We start from the raw sequence: 20,454 nt of genomic DNA, 5'->3' as shown, positions 1-20,454 counted from the left end.
GTGTGGAGCAATAATCGTAAGATCCTTGAACAGTGGAAGTGCTTTATTCAATATTGAGTGATTTGGAACAAGGTATTTTATTCAGAGTTCAGGAACGGGTATGCAACTGGTTCCTTTGCTTTTTCTACACTCTCGTGTGCCATATTTTAACAGTTTGCAGAAATTTAAATGGTTAAAAGCCAAGAGTGTTTTGGAAGTATGTTAAATGGTTATACTTCATTGTTCAGGGTAACTTGGTAAAGGGTGATTGCTACGGCCCCCTAAGCCAGTCGGAGCAATGGAGTGAAAGAAGGCAGCTCTTATAGAAGTGCACTCTGGTGGTACATTGTCGCATAGCTAATGCTCAGATTGGCTTCCTGAGTCATAGGTCTTGCCGTTTGAAATACCGAAAGGTGGTGTGAAAAGGAGTTTTCCGTGTTTGTAGACCTTGCTCTTTAACCCGTTGAGTGTATGGCAAAGCTTGATTTCAGAATTTTAGAGCGCATTTGTTAGGCACCCGTTTCCGGGTTTCACGGCGTTGCTGTCGGCGTAACCGCCTCACTAAATTTAGCGGCAAATTGAATTGATGGTGACGTCAATTTTCCCACTAAATTTAGGGGGAAATGACATCGCATGACTTTGTCACGTCACCCATGAACAAATTCAGTTTCTCTGCTAGATTTAGCAGAAAAATTGACGCCATGTGACCTCAACACCAATTCAGTTTCCCCGCTAAATTTAGCGGGTTAAGTTTCCCGCTAAATTTAGCGGGGATATTGGCGTCGCTTGACCTAAACACCAATTCAGTTTCCCCGCAAAGTTTAGCGCGGAAAAGGACGTCCCATGACTTCGTGTCACGTCACCCATGAACAAATTAAATGGGAAGAGGAGGAGGAGGGGCATACCATCCTCTCCTCCTCCTCAAGAGCTACACTCTAGTTTTGCATTAGATTTGTAAAAGTCGTTTCTTTTTTTGATGATTTATTTTGGTTCTTGTTGTACATACAGAGTGCAGCACAGCATAAACATGCGGAGAGGTTATTTTTCTTTTCCTCATAGTTGAATGTTTTCCATCAAAATCTTTGTCTAGTTGGTGGCAGAATCTGGTATTAGACACAATGTGGGGAACATGAAAAGACGCTGCTAATGTCGTGGTTGCGCTAGCTGTGTCATGCAGTGTTTTTGTGGGGCTGTGGGAGTTTCAGCTTTAAAAAACGGCCCTTGGTTTTTTCTTTCCCCCTGCAGACCTACTGCACTGCACCAACGAGCCGAATGTGTCGATCCCGCAACTGGCCAACCTGCTCATTGAGCGTGCCCAGAACACCAACTGGGTGGTGGTCTTCAAGTCCCTGGTCACAGTGCATCATCTCATGTGTTATGGCAATGAGGTGGGTCTTCATGCTTGCCCAAGATGATGTACTGTCATTGTGAACTGCTGGAAAGTTTTGAAATTTTAACTGCTTCTCGTTCGTGCAAGAGACATGGGGTGAACATGTGTACGTGACTTGCACAGGACATCATTTTATGAGATGTGGGGTTATTCCTACAGCTTTAAAGTGACACTTGTATGTTTCAAAATGGAAAGTGGAAGGAATGCTTGCTGAAGATAATGTCTTGCAAGCTATTGATACGTTACTTGAAATTACTTCTTTGTAGGAGCGGTTGGAGCATTCGGAATGTACACTTTTTTTGTGGTGTATCGGCGTGTCCATTGGTTTTTCCGTTTAGTTGATAGGTTACATTCCGATAAGGCTTGGGCCCGCAGTAGCAAGCATCTTTTGGTGTTAGGACATAAGCATTCAAGTGGTACAATCAGGAAAGGTACAGTGCTTTACGAAAAAAAAAAGGACCAACGTAGCATGTGGCCTGCATACCTACTGCGGCATCTACCGGGAGAAGCCGTGCAGTCTGGTGTCGCGAGTTGCACATGTGCCTAGGTGAGCCAAGCAGTCGGCGGCTGCTTCCACTCGATCGCGACCCCCAGAGGTGATTACTACAAAGCATAAATCTGAGGCCTAACAGTTTTTCTAATCGCGTGACTCACAATTTTTGTCTGTCCTTCAAGATCTGAAGTTATATTGCCCCAAATATATAAAAAGAAAAAAAAAATGAAGACATTTTATTTATTCAGTCTACAAAAGGACGCATGTGCCATGACACTGCACATTTATTTAGTATGTACATTGAAATCGTTGCAAGTGGTGGTCACTTTTTACAACTTAAACCTTTGGAAACAAATCTTTTTACGCTGCTGCAAAGAAAAAAAAATGCTGTCATGTTGCAAACTGGCCAACGTCGATCAGCTATTGGGGGTTGTGGACCGAGCATGAACAGCCGCTGAGTGCTTGGGTGAGCTGTGCGCATGTGCGACTCGCCACACAAGATAGACCGCTTCTCCTGGCTGATGGCGCCACAGGTACGCGAGACCACGTGCTTCGCTGGTTCATTTTGTTTTGTTGAGCGCTGTACCTGAAAAAATGCTGTGGCATGCTCGTCGTATTGCTGAACTCTTGCAGAAACGACTGGTTCAAGATCATCTGCACCAATATTGCTTGGATTCTATTCTTTTTAAATGCCCTCGGGTTTACTGAACAGGATTTTATCAGGTTGTCAAGGTAGTTGGTTACAGTTGAGTACTTCTGTTACAGAGGTTCACACAATACTTGGCCTCCAGTAACTGCACGTTTCAGCTCGGCACATTTGTCGACAAGACCGGCGTACAAGGTGAGCAGACTTTGCCGTAACTTGCAGTTGTCGTAAGCACAATACTTGGCAGGATGTCTGGAATGCATAACGGCTCGTGGACTTCTCTATGTTGTGTTTAATTTAATGAGGGCTTGTGAACTAGTGGCCCGCCTTCAGCAATTTTGATCTGTTGGTCAAGGATGATCATTGGATGTAGAGCCTGGGTCGGGTCACTTCTTTGCTTTGGGAAGCCTTTTGCTGTAGAGGAGGCTGGAAGTCCATAGGAGGATGGCTTTCTTACCTGCACTGCAGGGGTGGAATTCGCTGAGCATTTATTTTAAGCTTGCTTCACAAGGACCGATGAAGCCCAGTGAACATGTTTGAAATGTGCAATATCTAGTCTGGCCTTCAGAATTCTAACGCTACTTTAAAATCCAGAGAGAGGCCACTTACCATCAAGAGCAAATCGGGTGAAAATATGGGTTGGGCTAGCTTTCGATACACAATCAAGAAGTGTTAAAAAGATTGCTATTTTTAGGTGTGTCCCTTCCAAGCTTGTTACGGAGGCGACTGTCAACAAAGGGGACTGTACTTCCCAGTCAGCAATGTTCGCTTATATCCCGCCATAGCCAACTAGTCGCATTTAAGTTCAGGCCATCATTGACCGCAACACTACTATTACTAAAAGTGGGCTGTCTTTTGGTGTTTAAAAAAAATATAGCAAATCAAGCCGAAAATAGGGGTGGGCTATCTTTCGGAGGTGGGGCATCTCTGGAGTTTACGGTAATTGATACCATATGCAAACTTGAAAGTAGCTTTAAAGACATTTCATTCATGCTAACAACCTAACCACATGCTGCTTAGGAATCAAAATGCTCAAGGCAGGCAACCAAGCAAGAATGGCATTTCTAGGACCGCTGGGAAAAAGGAAGCCAAAACTATGGGTGCCCTACGCTAGTGGGCCTTGACGCTAATGAAAGCTGTGCACGTGCACTCTTCTAAAATGCGAGAGCAAGTGGATCCAGAGCATAGCTTTTTTTAGATTTGTTGTTTCGAGTTGTGTAACACAGTTTGTCAAGGTTGCATTCATAGGACCGGTAGAAAAAAAAGTTACATTAATTGGTTCCAGAAATTATTGTCTCGTGAATCCTAAAACAAGTTTAGAGCCTTCATTGGGTCTTTGAAATGGAGGTATAAAGATGCAAAGCCTGCAAAGCAGCCCCCCCTCCCTCTTAGCTCTTTTTCTTCTATCCTGGAACTAACGGTGTTTGTTGGTTAATGGTGTCTGCTGTGCTTTGAATTGCTAGTTGATTTCTTCTCTGCTTTGCTGGGCACGTGGTAACTGTCCTTTCCTTGATTTCCTGCAGCATCCTGTGACATGGGTTTGTTGTCGGAATACCTTTTTCTCATTCTTTTGCAACTAGTTTCTCTTGCCTGCTCCTTTTTGTTTTGTTTTTTGCAGAGCATTGCATGTTTCGTTTTGTGCGTGTATAAGATTCTTTTACTTATATCGTGGGAGTGTTTTTTGTTTTTAAAGTGGGAACGATCAAAGTTTTTTTAGGAAGTCATTCATGTTTAGGAGTATTGGAACACTAAGTTCATGCAGTGGATAAGTCAATCAAACCGAGCCAAGCAGTTATGGGCTTCATTTGACCCTGGTGTCTTGTCTTTTGTTCATTTCCTTTATTTTAATATCTAATTGATGCATATGATTTGTCTTTTTATTCTTGAACTATACTATGTGTTCTCTGAGCTTGATAAACCAGAAGGCACATGGCTGCATTGAATTTTATAGTGCACCATTCACTGTTGGTGATGAAAAGTTGTAGCAAGATATTTCGCTCACAGTATAGGAAAGTATAATGGGGTGCTTCTGACATGCATTGCCTTGGTTTTCTATTTATTTGTCGGAAAATAATGCGCTGCATTTGAGGCAGTATTACAATGGCCTGAGCTCTGAATTGATTTTCATCCAAGTGAACTTAATGTTTTGAATTTAACGACTGCTTCATACAGTCCCTTTAAAATCTACAAACAGCTGCACATACATTAGTGATTCCTGGTATATACCAGCAGAGATGCAAAGTATTGAGGTTGCTATAAATTACTATCAGTTATAATTAAATGTTAGTACTAACTGAATCAGTTCTTGACTTGTAGCTGCTAGTTTCTGTAACTGACTAGTCATTGACTACTTAATTGAACAGTTACTAACAGCTTGATTGAATTAGTTACTTGTACTTTTGTTCATTTACGTTACTCCAGTTTCTATTTCTGAAAATTACCTTGACAGATAACAAATGACTATGCTTGTGTGAGTGTAATTGTATTAATCTAATTCAGTTTCAGCTCCAGTAACTAACCTAGTTACTAAAGTGCAGCTTTTATAGCTCTACTTGCCTGCGATGTCGGAGAACATTGTAGTAGGAGAATTTTCGTTTGGTTTTATTATTTCTTTTTTGTGCCTCGTGCATTCTTTTTTTTCCTTCAGCGGGCTTCGACATGTCGACCTTCATTCGGCGGTACGCCAAGTACCTGACTGAGAAGGCGGTCTCCTACCGCACGGTCGCATTTGACTTCTGCAAGGTGAAGAGGGGGTGAGTTGGCACTCTGTACTTCCATAGTTTACTCAATGGGCCTCCTGGCCGAGGGGTGCTATGGTGGTCTGCAAGGCGCGACCACGTGAGAGGTGCCCTAGCCTCTGCTGGCATCTGCAAGATGTGCACATTTAATGCTGACGTAAAGTGGCATCCTAGTGCTCTATCTTGTACAGGTTGTGAGCTTATGCGGGCGTCTGTCAGCATACTTGTATGCACCATAAGCAAAAACGTTTGGAAGAATTAAAACATCCTTAATATCAATGAAAGAACAGTGCAGCTTCTGCATTTTATCGGAGTGCTACAATTTTCTTCTAACATTCCTGTTTTATTTAACAAATTTATGATTGTTTGCAAGCATGGTGACGAACAACCGAAATGTAATAACTTTCTGTGTATTATCATCTTGTCATATCCTCTAAGCTAAGTGGCTCGGCAGTTTTGTTTGACAAGAAACTTGTTTGAGGCTGATGCATGCTGGTTTGATGGTAGGAATGCGACTCTCTCCCGACGTCTTTCAGGAAGGAAGACGGCACCCTGCGCACCATGCCGACAGACAAGGTGGGTGGGCGTTCACTACGGGTCCCTTTATGTTTGGTCGGGGGAGGAGCTCTGACGTAATTTTCCCGCATTTCTCAACTCAGCTTCTCAAGACTGTGCCTGCACTACAGAGTCAACTGGATGCTCTCCTAGAGTTTGACGTGAGTCTTCCGTCAGTTTTGTTGTTGCGCATCAGTGTTCTTTGGCCTTTGCACTGACCAGGTTTAGACGATGGGGTTGTATCTGTTTGAGAAACCTGGTAGCACTATAACATTCTCCAGATAAAGCAACTTCTCTTGAAGACAAGGCCAGGTACACGAGAAGCTAAGAATTTCTCGTTTCATTCCTTTGTGTTTGTTCGAGTGTCTGCCTGTTTTGGTTCATTGGTTTTAAGCGTGCTCCTGCTATACTTCTTCACTGCTAAGATTGGTTGGGGCTATACACATTGGCAAGCACAGCCTCTGGGCACTGCCACTCTGCAGTTGGTGCCCATACATTGCCCAGTCTTCAGGACTTGTTGGGAGTGCTTGATGGTTACCAAACTTAGGTTCCTACCAAGCGTTTTACTTGGTGGTGGGACTTGTTTCTGAAATGCAGTTGCTTGCAAATGTATATTATGTGCATTGCCACATGTGGCACACTTGGGAGGTTTTCCTTTCAATATGACCCCTCGTAAGAGTCTGCGTTGTTTGACTGCTTCAGCTTTGAGCACATTCATATGATACATGCATACCCTTTTCATCATTGACAGCATTTGCCCGGATTTGAAAGTGCAAAATACATTGCCGTAACCTCGGTTGTATGTTGTTTCTTCTGTGGCCTCCGGGCAGATGAGGTCTCGTGCTATGCTCATGGTTGTCTTTCACGCTCGCAGTGCACAGCAAATGACCTCGTCAATGGGGTGATCAACTCTTGCTTCATGCTTCTGTTCCGAGACCTGATTCGGTTGTTTGCCTGCTACAACGACGGCATCATCAATCTACTTGGTGGGTTTGTCGCTGTCACCCTCTGTTGTCTCGGCCGAGCTCTTCATTTTGCCTTTTATTTTTATGTCCACTGCAGAGAAGTACTTCGACATGAACAAGAAAAACTGTAGGGAAGCTCTGGACATCTACAAGAAATTCCTCATCCGCATGGACAGGGTAGCAGAGTTCCTCAAGGTCGCCGAGGTGAGTCCCTTTGCGATAAGACTTTCTGGTTGCTTTCATTTTCTTCTGTTGGGCACTCATATCTACTCTTAAGGGAGGAGGTGGGGAATAAATATGAATTTTCTTATTTCTAGAGATATCTGAACGAAATTTACAGGGTGTATTTATAGCACAGACATAAGAGTAACTGCAAAGTTTCATGGAGCTGTGCATATTATTTCTCAAGTTAAAAAATATTTATCAAAATTGTCCATATGCATTCCTTATCCCAGGTCTGGAGAATTTGAAAAAGGTAGTAGCGACATAAAATTTGTTATGATGACCCCTGGATAGGTTCCCCAGGGCATAACAGAGCCCTTTTTTAAATTTCTTTGTTGAAAGATTTTAACGCAACTTTGAATTTTGTGTAATCAATGAAACCCACATTCATCAAATTTAATTTTTTTATTATAAATTTTTAGCATAGTTTTCTAAAAAAAGGGCTCTGTTATGCCCTCACAAAGTTATTAGAGAACAGAATAAAAAAGACAGTACAAAAATCCATTCATTAGTTCCTGAGATATCGCTGGGACGAGCAGCCACGGCAGTGAAAAAATCCATTCTGAGAAAACAGCACTTGAAAGTTGCACACAGATTTTCAGCTTTAGAATGACCCTGCAGAATAGTCAGAAGTGTTCTTGCGCACTTTCTTCTTGTTCCGCGTTTCCAACTTGTCTTGATGTCGTTTGCTGGCCTTGTGCAGACGTAGGGCATCTTTCTCGGCAGCTCGTTGGAGGGCTAGATGGGCCGGCTGAAGTCCCACTGCAACCGATATTTCTGCAGTTGCCTTGTAGCAGCCGGCGTTGAACCTCAACACCGCTTCATGCAGTGCAGTTTCGACAGCGATCAGCGATGCATGCTGTTCCTTAGGCATCAAAGACCACAGGACAGAGTGGAAAGACTCGGATGCATTCTGAGTCTTTGCTCCCAAGCAGCGTTGAAGCAGAGAAACCTGCGAAAGGCGTTGGTAGACGGGCAGCATAGCTGCAGCGACGTAGGCTGGGAGTTTGTGCTTGTGCTGGGGCTGTGGCTCACCTTTTGCCTCGGCAACTCTATGACGGCACCACGATTGAGCTCCCTCCGGACAGAGTTCATGGTGAGGCTCCTGGTCAGTCGACGTGACATGATGGTAGGTGGCCATAACAGCACGCTGCATCGCTGCCACGTCCTTGGAGTTGTTTCGGAGGGCCCAGCCATAGTAGTCGGTAAGCTTGTCGATAAGGGCCTTCGTCAACCTGCCCTTGCCGCTCAACGGCTTGTCGCTCTTCTGGACAAGGTTGCGCAGTGCCGTTCCCATTCTCTTCTGAACATGGTTCAAACACTCTTCCTTCACGATGGGGACTAGCCCGTAGACGTTCTCTTCGGTAAGGGCAGAGAAGGTCCTGCTGTCCCCGTCGGAGACAAGTGCTGTATACCGCAGGTCGTGCTTGGAGACAGAGCGCTTGAAGAGGGTCAGGGCTGCCTCGACCTCCATCCTCCCAGATTTGGCGTCCGTGTTTTTCTGGCAGACATGATGCATGTGCCAGCTGTCGTACCCTTGATCTCCAGGCTTGGGTCCTGTCTGGCACCCAAGGCACAGGTTGGATAAAACCACGGCGTCCAAGATGAGGCCTGTGTGGTATTCTATGACTGACCCGACTCCGATGTGAGATGTGTGCCCTCTCTTGTGCCATGTGCCGTCATACACCACGGTGACATCCTTGCAGAACCCCGGGTCCATCTTCTTACAGGCTGTCTTCACCGCGACAGCTGACTCGGCATAAAACTTTTCCATGCACAGGGCCTCTGGCTCTCTGAAGGTCTTCTTCAGGTGCTCTTGGAACGTTTTGTGGTGGAGACCTCTGTGGGAGACGTTCATAGCTGCCCAAAAGTCATTGAGAGCTGTCTGCCCCTTTCCTATCTGCTTGATTGCCATGATGGAGCGGATGTTGACTTCGAAGGCCCTCGAGTCTTGCTGGCGTGGCGAAGTCCAGGAACTTGCAATAATGCCGCAATGGGGGCATACAACCTCGAGTTTTGCTGCCAGTCCAAGTTTGGTGCCTTCTTGGACAGTCAGTCCAGTCCCCGAGCAATGCTTGCACACTGTGCAGCAGAGCAGGTTGCTCAAAACGTCGATCTGAACAAGGCAGAACTTCTCACCTTGGCTTGTAGCAGAGGCAGGCGTGGGATCGGGCAGCATGGCTTCAAACTTCCTCTGGGTTGCTGGCTTAGCTCCAAGTTCGGCTTGAACGGTATCACGATGTCTAGCTTCTGCTTCGATCTCCTCACGTGTCAGGAAATGTGTCCGCAGATGGGTAGATGGGTGCTGGAAGACGCGCTCCCACTTGTCGCGGAAGACGGGCGCTGGGACCCACGATCTCGGGAGGAACCACAACGGTCGGTATGCTCGGTACTCCAGGCGTGAGCGGGGCGATGCGTTCTTCCTCGACGACAGCCGATGGCACAGAAAATCCATCACTGGAAGTGTTGACACGATCATCATTGACGGCACGCCGTGCAGAAACTTCCAACTTCGCCATCCGCACTAACTTCATGGACCGCTTCCGCGCGCCAAACGCGCGCACCGTCTTGTACTTCAAACCCCGCATTGTGTGCGACCACGAAACAGACGGGCACGCTACACGAAACTACTCAAAGAAAGTTCGGAAAACGATCGTAAAGTTGGCGAAAAACGAAGCGGAGCTGACAAAGCAAGAGCGCGTGCAAGCAGACCACTACCAAAAGCAGACGACGCGAGCGGCAACAGCAGGAGAAATGGAAGAGGAGGAGAGCGCTCCGCGCGCGGAGAAATCGCGTCCCAGCCAATAGCAGTCGCGCGCTCCCCCGCACGCTCCTCCAGCGCGCGCTCTGTCCAATCGCGTTCTTGCGATTGCGACATGGAAGAACGGCGACCACGCCGTAACCACGCGGGCGACGCCATTTTGGGAGCTGGCAAAAAAAAGAGAAAGAATTCACGTTCAAAACAAGACTGAGATGGCGGCTGTCGACCGAACGCGTCGGAAATGGCGAGCGCGCGAAGTTGGGGTTGATTTTGACGTTTGACCGTCGCTTGGATGCTACCCAGGCCTCGTAAATAATTGTTTTTAAATATTTCCCCGTTGTATTTGGTGCTGATAATTACATAGGTTGTTTATGAGATATACAACCGAAAAATAAGGTTTTCTAAAAATCGACTTTTTCGCGATTTTTCGGTTTTCAAAGCCCGCGTCCTCCCTTAAGTAGATTTGTCCAGTATAGTAACAGGTTAACTGTTTTGTCCCGTGCTTAATGCTGCAATTACTGCAACTTACTAGGCATTCGGCAAGCTCTGGGCTCAACAATGCAGTGTCATATGCCAAACGTGCGAGGCTCTGTCAGTCCACATGAGACGGTTTTGAGTGTCAGTCCACATGAGACGGTTTTGAGTGTCGGTCCACATGAGACGGTTTTGAGTGTCGGTCCACATGAGACGGTTTTGAGTGTCGGTCCACATGAGACGGTTTTGAGTGTCTGTCCACATGAGACGGTTTTGAGTGTCGGTCCACATGAGACTGTTTTGAGTGTCGGTCCACATGAGACGGTTTTGAGTGTCGGTCCACATGAGACTGTTTTGAGTGTCGGTCCACATGAGACGATTTTGAGTGTCGGTCCACATGAGACGGTTTTGAGTGTCGGTCCACATGAGACGGTTTTGAGTGTCGGTCCACATGAGACTGTTTTGAGTGTCGGTCCACATGAGACTGTTTTGAGTGTCGGTCCACATGAGACGGTTTTGAGTGTCGGTCCACATGAGACGGTTTTGAGTGTCGGTCCACATGAGACAGTTTTGAGTGTCGGTCCACATGAGACGGTTTTGAGTGTCGGTCCACATGAGACGGTTTTGAGTGTCGGTCCACATGAGACGGTTTTGAGTGTCGGTCCACATGAGACGGTTTCGAGTGTCGGTCCACATGAGACGGTTTCGAGTGTCGGTCCACATGAGACGGTTTCGAGTGTCGGTCCACATGAGACGGTTTCGAGTGTCGGTCCACATGAGACGGTTTCGAGTGTCGGTCCACATGAGACGGTTTCGAGTGTCGGTCCACATGAGACGGTTTCGAGTGTCAATCCACATGGAGACGGTTTCGAGTGTCGGTCCACATGAGACAGTCTTGCAGTCCAGTTGAGTCTTGGGCGTCAGTCCGGATGGGACGGTCTCGGGCGTCGGTCCGGATGGGACGGTCTCGGGCGTCGGTCCGGATGGGACGGTCTCGGGCGTCGGTCCGGATGGGACGGTCTCGGGCGTCGGTCCGGATGGGACGGTCTCGGGCGTCGGTCCGGATGGGACGGTCTCGGGCGTCGGTCCGGATGGGACGGTCTCGGGCGTCGGTCCGGATGGGACGGTCTCGGGCGTCGGTCCGGATGGGACGGTCTCGGGCGTCGGTCCGGATGGGACGGTCTCGGGCGTCGGTCCGGATGGGACGGTCTCGGGCGTCGGTCCGGATGGGACGGTCTCGGGCGTCGGTCCGGATGGGACGGTCTCGGGCGTCGGTCCGGATGGGACGGTCTCGGGCGTCGGTCCGGATGGGACGGTCTCGGGCGTCGGTCCGGATGGGACGGTCTCGGGCGTCGGTCCGGATGGGACGGTCTCGGGCGTCGGTCCGGATGGGACGGTCTCGGGCGTCGGTCCGGATGGGACGGTCTCGGGCGTCGGTCCGGATGGGACGGTCTCGGGCGTCGGTCCAGATGGGACGGTCTCGGGCGTCGGTCCAGATGGGACGGTCTCAAGGAAAAACTTGCTCAGGTCATTTTGGTCCTTGTTTGAATGGAAAGATTGGCAATTTTAGCGATGCGACAGTCCCTTCAGGGGATGTCTCGTCAGATATTGGGCGTTTGTTTTACTGGACATCCAGTTCCTTCTGGTTTATTTGAAGGTTAAGAAGCTCCTGTCCTGGTTATGGTAGTTCCTGTATTGGTGGGAATACAAACTATTCGGGCTAATCGAGATGCATTGAGGCTTTAAGAGTCAATCTGTGCTAATATTTCACTTTCTTTTTTTCCGCAGAATGTAGGCATCGACAAAGGAGACATTCCAGATCTGACCAAGGTAGGTTTCCCTTCTGCATGTGCAACAACTCACACCCTCTGTGTTAGGTGTTCCTTCATAAACAGTGCTACCTCTGGAGGGCAGAGTGAATTCGCTTCGTAAATCATGAGGGATTCACATCTTTCTGCGGTTATCTGCTCTTTTTCAGTACTTCGAAACATTCCTTTCAGACTTTGAAAATAGGACGGTGGAGGTAAGAATGATGGTGGGATCAAAGCGGAGTGGCATTTTGTTGGCTCGAAATTTTGTCATTCGTGCTTTGACAATGAAACATTTCAAACGAAAGAAGGAAGAAATTGGCCAACTAATGATGTGCCCGCTTTAAAGGGAAGCTACGGTGCTTCATGGAAAAAATGAGTTAGAAGTGAATTCTAGTGTATTTTTACCCCGTGAACCCGAATACCCAAACCATTTGCTGCGTAAGTATTGTTAAACGCGAGAAAAATGCGAAAGACAGTCGCTGTCCGTGACGTCATCGACGGCTCTTTTGGCTGCCCAAGGCTAGGGGGGCGGGGCTTCAGCCCTATTTTGAAATTGCTCTTGCGGCTCTCCGGCACGTCGCATTGAAATATAATTTTGATATATGTTATTCTATAGGCCAAATGAACGCAATTCATGCGTTTTTTCTCAAATGTAGAAGTGCCCCATCTTCCCTTTAATGCCTATGGCTTGACTCTGTTTTCTGCTGATTTATATTCTCCTTTGTGATCCTATACTGCCCACACAGAGCTGAATATAGCATCTTGTTTTTCCGCTTCCAGGTTTGCTTCACGGTAGGTTGATGCCAGAAGTGTCTTGCAGTGGCCTCATTTCTTATGTGTTCTTTAGAAATACAATTAGATTTCTCACATAAAATAATTAGATGTATCTATACTTGCCTGGTGGTTGCAGCAATCTACTTCTAAGCATTTCTTCCCTAAAAATGCTTTGTCTCTCAATACAGTTAATTTGACTCCAGTTTTTTTTGCTTGGCACCCCAATGTGTTATTGCTTGAAATGTGGGCCGAGAAACGGGGCTTAATTATCATGCTCAAAGCCGGATGCATAGACTAATTGCGGACAGATGTAATGCCTGTAGGTCGTAACAAACATTGGGGCTCTGTCTCTGGTTGCTTCTTGCAGGCACCCAGCAGTCTGTTGGATGCCCTGGAACAGCATCTGGCTGCGCTGGAAGGCAGGAAAGGGGCCACAACCAGCACTGCCTCCTCGAGGTGGGGCAACCCTACAACCAACTTTTCAAGCAGTCTCAAAGTGATTGGGTTTAGTCTCGAGGAGTTAGAGTTAGGGGAATGTTAATTAAAACAAAAAAAGGCTTTTCTTTTTTTTTTAAGGGGGGGGTTGAATTTATGCACAACTTTCTTTTACCAGGAGGTCTTTCAGAAGTTTGATAGACGTCACTAGAAATCCAGAATTATTTGGGCTCCCAGGAGCTAGAATAAATTTGAAATCATACTTGTTTCAGACTCAAACTGTTCTCACTTTTGTCAAAATTTTTGCCAAGTTGCCAGAATGTGTTTATGGACGGGCGTATTGGACACTGCAATCACCTTGAACCATTGCCTTATGCATTGTGCTTCTTACGAGTGTTTAAACCACTGTTTCGTAAGAAATGTCACCAGCGAGTGCTGCAAAAATAACATGGTCTCTTGATAGCTTATTTCAGTGCTGCGCTGCCATTTACTTTCGAGAGCTGCAAGGGCACGAGTATTGGAGCGTTTGTCGTTACTTGTTAAGACAAGTGTAGACACGTCAAAGGGCTTTACTTGAACCTGTCTGTTCTCATTCCTTTGATATTGTGCTCTGAGCTCGAGTGAAAGTCATCTGTTCTCAGCCAGGGTTGTGACGGGAGTTGAAGGTAGTGATACTGCATCTCTACCCATTAAACTGCACCAAATCGGTCAGTTTTCTTAGCCTTTACTGGCTGAAAGTCCTTTGGGCTCTGGGAACCCTGCCCCTTCCTTCTGCTCCAGCCCCCCCTTTTTTTACATTATTCCCTAGTAGTCGAAGCAGCTGATTCTTGGCAATGCCTTCATTTCATACATGGGTTGGTGCACTTTTTGCATGTTGCTGAATCGCATTGCACGACTGTGGCTATGCTTTGCTACCAACCACCTCCGCCTAATGTTATGCTAGAGCTCTGTAAGAGATTTTTATTTTGTCAGATGCGTCGCTTTTGTTCACTATAGAGGTTAGCAGTTTCCAAAAACTAGTATAGCATGTTTTGGCAAGGTTTAAAAAATTTACTCCTTTTTTATGGGCATTCTACCATTTTTGTTCAAGCTCCACGCTTGTTGGCACGATTGGCATCGTTCTCTGCGACTGTTCTGGGTTTTGGGGCATTTTTTTTGGCAGCTTTACCCACACATAAACCCGCTTTGGAAAAGAATAGAAAAAGCTATACCCGCTACGGTTTAAACGGATTAAGGTCTGGCAACGCTGGCCACAAGCGTGCCTACGCGAGTTTTTCCCCGGCCGTTTTCACCCCTTTACTGTGCTTGAGCTAAGGACCATTCATGCGCTTGTATTTGCTCAGGATTGACTTTTTGCGATCCCTTGCGTCGAGAAAACGCGCCAGCGCCCTCAGAGTCGAGCCTGGAACTGCATTTCACTACAGCGAAGGTTTTTTGGTATTTTCAATAAGAAATCATTGCTAATGACGTCAAGTTTTTCGAGCCAAGAAAGAATGATGGGAGGAAAAAAGGGGAAATGTACTGAAATACCGAGAGTTCTACGGCTACTCAGTAGATGGTAGCACAGTGTTCTCCCGTAAGAGATTGAAAATTTTAAGCCACTCGGGCTTAAGCAGCCGCAAGTGTGCAAATGGGCCTTTAGTCCCGTCGCCTGCTTCTTTTGTTTTTGTTTGCTCTTAGCTTTGTTTTCTTTCCTTTTGAGTTTTGCCCTTGGTTTTGCCTGCCACGCAGTTTGACCCTCGTTTTGCTTTGTTTTCCCCTTTCCCCCCCTCCCCCCTTCCCGACCCTTCCCACCGCGTGTGGGGTGGCGCGATGGGGCCCCAGGGCGAGCAACCTGCAGAGTGCGGTGACGGCCCTGTCGTCCACCAGCAGCGCCTTTGGCTCGGCCGGCGGGACGGGCAACGAGCCGAATGGGGTGCGGCTGGACGAGGCCAGCGTGCGCAAGGCCCTCGAGGAGGAGGCCGCCATCATGAACCAGCTCAAGGTGGGCGAGCGGTCCTCGAACCGCGTCTACTCTCTGCGAGGGCTCGCCGTTCCGGTGCCGCTCCCGGAATGCTTCTCCGAACTCCGCATTGGGCGTCCCGGCCCACCTGTGCGTCGAAAGTGGTCCCCGAGCGGATGATGACTTTTTTTTTTTTTTTATATATCGTCGGGCAGAAATCGAGGGACCACTTTTGAGGACTCTGGAAATGTGCTGGTTGGAGATGCGCTCTAGGCGGTGAGCTGGGCACCATAGTAACGCCGAGGTAGAGCCGCTGCAAGTGCTCTGTAGAGTGGCGTTACTAAAGCCCACTCTTCCAGTCGCGTATGATCGGTCGTTGCCGGCTGTCACCGGTTTTAACAACTCGGCCGAAACGGATGGTCGTATTTCCCTTTTCTGGTCGAAATGGTTTGAGCGGAGTAAACATGTCTCCTGCGTGGGAAGATTTTTGAGGCAACCGCGAGCGAGCTTCTGAAGCATGTGGAGATGCCTCCGGAATGGCGGCAGGAGTGTTCCGTCGGAGAGACAAATTTTTTTAAGGCTATGGTCGGCAAGTTAGAAAAAGCGGGGAGGACGATCGGTCCTAATGTGAGCTATGTGCCCGCTCGTTCCTTCGGAGCGAAGCTGGCGACGGAGTCGATTTTGAAACTGTTAGGCCTTCATTTTGTACTAATTTGTTTGTGCTCCATTTCTCCTTTAGGATAGACCGCGGACGCACTGCGAGCTGTCGGAGCCAATTTAAGGCCATTCAAGTGTCGTGTGACCTTCAGCAGTAGAGCTGCGACGTGCGTAGTCAGGATGCATTAGCGGCGCTGAATGGCTGGGATGGCTCGTAGCATCTACCACGGTCCATCCTAAGGGGAAACGGAGTATAGCAATTCAGCGATAGGATTAAATGCCAATGCCTCGAGGCTTGTTTTAATGGCATTGAGCGCACATTTCACTGTTCTGGTAGGATAAATAAACCCCCCTTCTGCTCGATTTACTTTTTTTTTTTATGGTAAGTGAGGTATTCACCAGGTGCAGAGATTTCCATCTACTTGTACTTTTCACGGCGCCTATGGAGTATATCCTCCCATTTCCTGCTTTTGAAGAAAGAGGGAAAGTTACCCCACCCAAATGGTTTCATTCTTAATTTCGTCTTCCTCCCTCCCTCCCCCCTCTTCGGACATCGCGTTAACCCGAGATGTGGGGCATGGCCTGTACTCTCACTGCTTCGTGTTCTGCTTTGAAAACCCTTTAGTGCTGGCTTGCTGCGGGAGAACATAGGTCGCTAACCAGCAGTTCTCCCGCGCTTTTGCACCTGGGCTTCCTACGGAACACGCCGACCCTTGCCATGCACCATCGTGGGGGGCGAGACGTTCTGCGCTGCTCTGGCGGTCAAGTGGGATGATTGGTCAATCGGCTTTTCAGGGAGGGCTAGTTGTAGGAGCGAGTTTGACCAGGAACCATCTGCGCGAGGTTAAAATGTTCAAATGATTCCTCAGTCCCCACTTTGGATACGGCTTGCAGTCGCAATGTCTTCGAAGGAATTAACGGGCATTTGCTTAGCCGTCTAGGGGTCCTGGATGTTTTTCTCACTTTAGTTTTTGCCATTTGTGCATGGTGTACGTTGAACAGAGATATCACGAATAACCGTAAAATTGTACAAGCTCGATCATGTTGACAAGACTGGTAGGCACAGAATGTGCAAGAGGCCTTCCAAGGAAGGAAATGGTATAGTGCTTGACGGCTACCTCGCTTTCTGTGGGTGCTAGCTCACTATCTCGAGGTGGTGAGTTTAAATCACGTTGATCACCAATCATTTTATATGGTTCCCTATGGGCGTACGGTTTTTCGGTCTCAATTTTTTGTTGCAGCTGTTACAAACGTTACATAGCTCTATGAAAATCGGCTCATAAAACACATTCTGCGTTAAAGTGTGTGGAGAGGTTTCCTCAAGTTTAACTCTTACTCCGAGCTGTAAAATAGATTCTAATAATAAAATATGTAGGTGTGGCTAACAAGGGCAAGACTCGCCATCCTCTCACAGCCTGCCCCCTTTGAAGCATATTTCAAGGCAGCTTTCATTGCCTGGGCCTCTTGCAGTCAGTGGTGACAGTATAGAGCAACATCCTCTCAAACCCATTCAGCACATGTAACAGTAAGCTTCGGGAGCTCTCTTATCTTTTACCAAATATCTCGCAATAATGTTAATTGCTGAAGCCAGGGATGCGAAGGCATTTCCTACGTAGTTTTCGCGACGGTGCGAGGTGCACGATGTGTAGCGACTGGCCCATGGCGGCAGACGTAGCGTAGCGCCCTTGCCGATGACTGCCTTGTCTTCCCGTGTAGTCGGAGGTTGCCGCAGCATCGCAGGACCTCTCCTCGAGTGACTTCAAGTGGGACGAGTTGGTTAGTACCCTTCCCCCGTGGCGTCTATGGGCTGTCTCGAATCAGTGTGTCCTGTCTGTCGCGGTGGCTGTGGCGGGCATCTCTGTTCTCTGCGTGCCGTCTCTCCCGTCGTCTTGCGGGACTCCTTCGCAGTGGGTGAACGGCTGGTGCGGGTTTCTCGGGTGTTCCCCGGGTGCAACGGGGGCGGCCCTTTGACGCTCGAGCGTTTGCGGTGCTCCGTCGTGGCAAACGACTCCACGGCCGTGGGGCTGCGGAGTCTCGCCCGAGCGCTTTCCTCGGAGACTGCGGTCGTTGGCTCCTGGGTACTTGAAGGGTGCGACATCCGTGCCTCGCTGCTTCGTAGCCGGAGATGTTGCCGCCCGCTACGCTCTGTGCTTTGTGCCGCAGGGGAGGGGGAGTGTGTGTGTGTGTGTGTTTGGCTTTGTTGCCCACTAACCTTAGCCCCTCTTTACAGCCAGCCTCTGGCAGTGCCGAGGTGAGACGTTGGTGCCGTACCGCTTTCCGCCCGTGCCCCATCCAACTTGTTTGGCTCGCGTGCCTAGCGCGCGCATGCATGATGTTGAGGTGGTGCCGTCCGTTGCACGGCCTTTTCTTTGCCCTGGGCCCATACTGCTTGCATGTGCGTTGGCTCCTACTTTGTCTAGAACTATGCGAAGCGCGAGTTCGTTTGCTTCTTACTCTGGAGTTCCGATGATGTCAGAATGCCGAGGTCTTATTGGCCTATTGAAAAAAAATGGTGGGTAGACCTCGAGGCATCCAGCATTGAGGTTGCTTTCAATCGGAGTTCGGCGTTGTTATGACGTCACTGCAACTCCTGCACAAGAAGCGGACGACTTGCCCTCCGCATAGGTTTGGAAGTATGCTTAATCCACCGTCTTCCTGGAAGTCCTTCATATCCCAGACCTCGAAATGAAGCAGAATTAGACTGGCTGTGGTGCGCATATTGCTTCGTCACCCTTTAGCGCACCTGTGGCTTGTGCTCTACTGAACTTCTAAGTACACGTCCCAAAAGCAGTCGTACCTGAGTGTGCGTCCCTTCTAATCTCAGACATTTTGTATCTGTGTACGTGTGCCGCAGTTTCTGCGCCAGCGCGTCTCGGAAGTCGGTGGATTAGGCGAGACAAACACTGGCCGCGTTTGCGTTGCCCAGTTTTTACCCGAGCCTTGGCTTCCGCCTCGCGTGTCACTCTTCCCGCACCTGCATGGCTCCTTCCAGTCTTCGTTTCGCCGCAATGGCATTCCCACATCGGTGTATTTTCTCTCGAGCACGCGTCTGCCGTCTCTGTTGTTCGCAGGAGCGCCACCTGAAGGAATCAGGAGGACACGCGGGCGACGGCGGCACGAGCACCAACCCGTTCCTGTCGTCTCCGTGCGACGTGCCGCCGGCCGCCTCGGGAGAGGCCATCTTGGATCTGTTTTCGTCGGGGGCGGCGGAACTGTCGGGGGCATCAGGAAAGGCGAGCGACGACCTGCTCTGCTTGGGCAACCCATTTGCGGAGGCCGGTGGGGCCGCCGCAAGCGCCTCCCCATTTGCCGCCGACCGCATCCAGTCTCCGCCCCTGCAGTCGCAGCAGGCCTTTGCCCAGTTCACTGCCAACGGTGGGTGGTGCAGCGGCTGCTTCTGCATGCCTCTAATTCTGCGTTTGCATGTGTCGAAGGGCTATGTAGGAAAGCGAAGATATAGTGACTAGAATGTGCCTTGGACCCAAGTGTTTAGCGTCTTGTCCTTAGCCTTGCATCGCAAGTGGTTTCCAAGTGGCAGCAAATGTTACCGAAGCAGGCGTGCCGTGTCGTCCAATATCGCAATCCCAGCAGTCTGTGCTAAAAGTTACGGCAAACAAAGTACGAGCAGATGCGCGTGTCGCCGTCATTGTGGAGTTTCGTTTCCTTCCTGCCAAAGCTTTAGTGGAGTGTCGGGCTGGAGAGCAAACTGGAACAGAACGGGTGTTTGTCGGTTACCACTGCCGTTGCGACACCGCCAGGATCTTGGTCAGCAATGGCACCGACACATTCACGACGTCGGGCAGAAATCTAGGGACCTCTTTCTTAAAACGCGGTAAATGCGCTAGTCGGAGACTCAGTCCGGGCACCCAACCGAAACTTTTAAGATGCCGACGCGGCCATTTCGTTACCGAGGCGACTGTTGCTGCGTCCTTGAGGCGCAATCGGAGTGTCTAGGAAAGAAAAATGCATAAAAAAGCTGTTGTGCATAAGACCGCCTCGATCGATTAGTACAGTTTATTTCCAAAGGTGGACTCGCACGGAGGTTCTTTTTCCGCGGGAATGCAAGCGCTGCTTCATTTACGGGCATGTCGTACTGTTGCCAACGGAATAAGGAACGTGCCTACGCATATTATAAATCTCCCCGTGTGGGAATAAGGTTCGCTCGCAGAAAAGGCGTGAAAGGAAAGAAAAGGAATGAGTGTTCTAAAATTTTAAACCCATGTTTCCGCTGAAGTTGGTTTACTAATGTTCTGGGGGAATCGGAAGCCTTGTGGACAAGGTCGTGACCTTACGACTAGTGATGGACCGAATCTGTCGAACTTCAGATTCGGCAAAGTTCGGTAAAACCCGAACTTTTGCAGGAAAGTTCTGCAAAGATTCGGCAAAAATTCGGCAAATGTTTGCGCACACGCGAGAACGCGACGGAGCCTTGAATTGCAAATGGACGCCGTTCAGTATTGCGGTTACCATCGTGCAGTGTAGTACAACCAGCGGTTACGGCGCGGTGTGGGTTAGGCAACACGGTAACAGTGCGTTTGTGAGCGAGTGTGGTTCTCTTCAATATTTTCTGCCTCAAGAATAGAAGATTGACTAAGTAATTTATGCAGTCCAC

The 20,454-nt window shown here is 48.6% G+C and overlaps 1 protein-coding gene across 4 annotated transcripts in view; it reads left to right on the top strand.

The window, feature by feature from the left end:
- The window catches only part of LOC8053772 (phosphatidylinositol-binding clathrin assembly protein LAP), a 44,676-nt gene that overhangs the window by 6,924 nt on the left and 17,298 nt on the right, over positions 1–20,454 (top strand). The window contains exons 2-14 of one of the 4 annotated variants that reach the window (XM_040219105.3): positions 1,225–1,367; positions 2,628–2,703; positions 4,032–4,046; positions 5,156–5,261; positions 5,783–5,822; positions 5,906–5,962; positions 6,676–6,787; positions 6,864–6,970; positions 12,012–12,053; positions 13,176–13,264; positions 15,068–15,227; positions 17,559–17,618; positions 18,914–19,217. In XM_040219105.3, the coding sequence (XP_040075039.1) occupies positions 1,225–1,367; positions 2,628–2,703; positions 4,032–4,046; positions 5,156–5,261; positions 5,783–5,822; positions 5,906–5,962; positions 6,676–6,787; positions 6,864–6,970; positions 12,012–12,053; positions 13,176–13,264; positions 15,068–15,227; positions 17,559–17,618; positions 18,914–19,217 (1,311 nt within the window). The remainder of the gene's footprint in view (positions 1–1,224; positions 1,368–2,627; positions 2,704–4,031; positions 4,047–5,155; positions 5,262–5,782; positions 5,823–5,905; positions 5,963–6,675; positions 6,788–6,863; positions 6,971–12,011; positions 12,054–13,175; positions 13,265–15,067; positions 15,228–17,558; positions 17,619–18,913; positions 19,218–20,454) is intronic. The other 3 variants (XM_040219106.2, XM_040219107.3, XM_040219108.3) reach the window with 3 other exon arrangements.

The sequence above is a fragment of the Ixodes scapularis genome, unplaced genomic scaffold, assembly GCF_016920785.2.
Source record: "Ixodes scapularis isolate PalLabHiFi unplaced genomic scaffold, ASM1692078v2 PGA_scaffold2__306_contigs__length_199485367, whole genome shotgun sequence".
Taxonomy (NCBI): domain Eukaryota; kingdom Metazoa; phylum Arthropoda; class Arachnida; order Ixodida; family Ixodidae; genus Ixodes; species Ixodes scapularis.
Note: the sequence above shows the minus strand (reverse complement) of the source record. Positions and strands in the feature narration are given on the sequence as shown.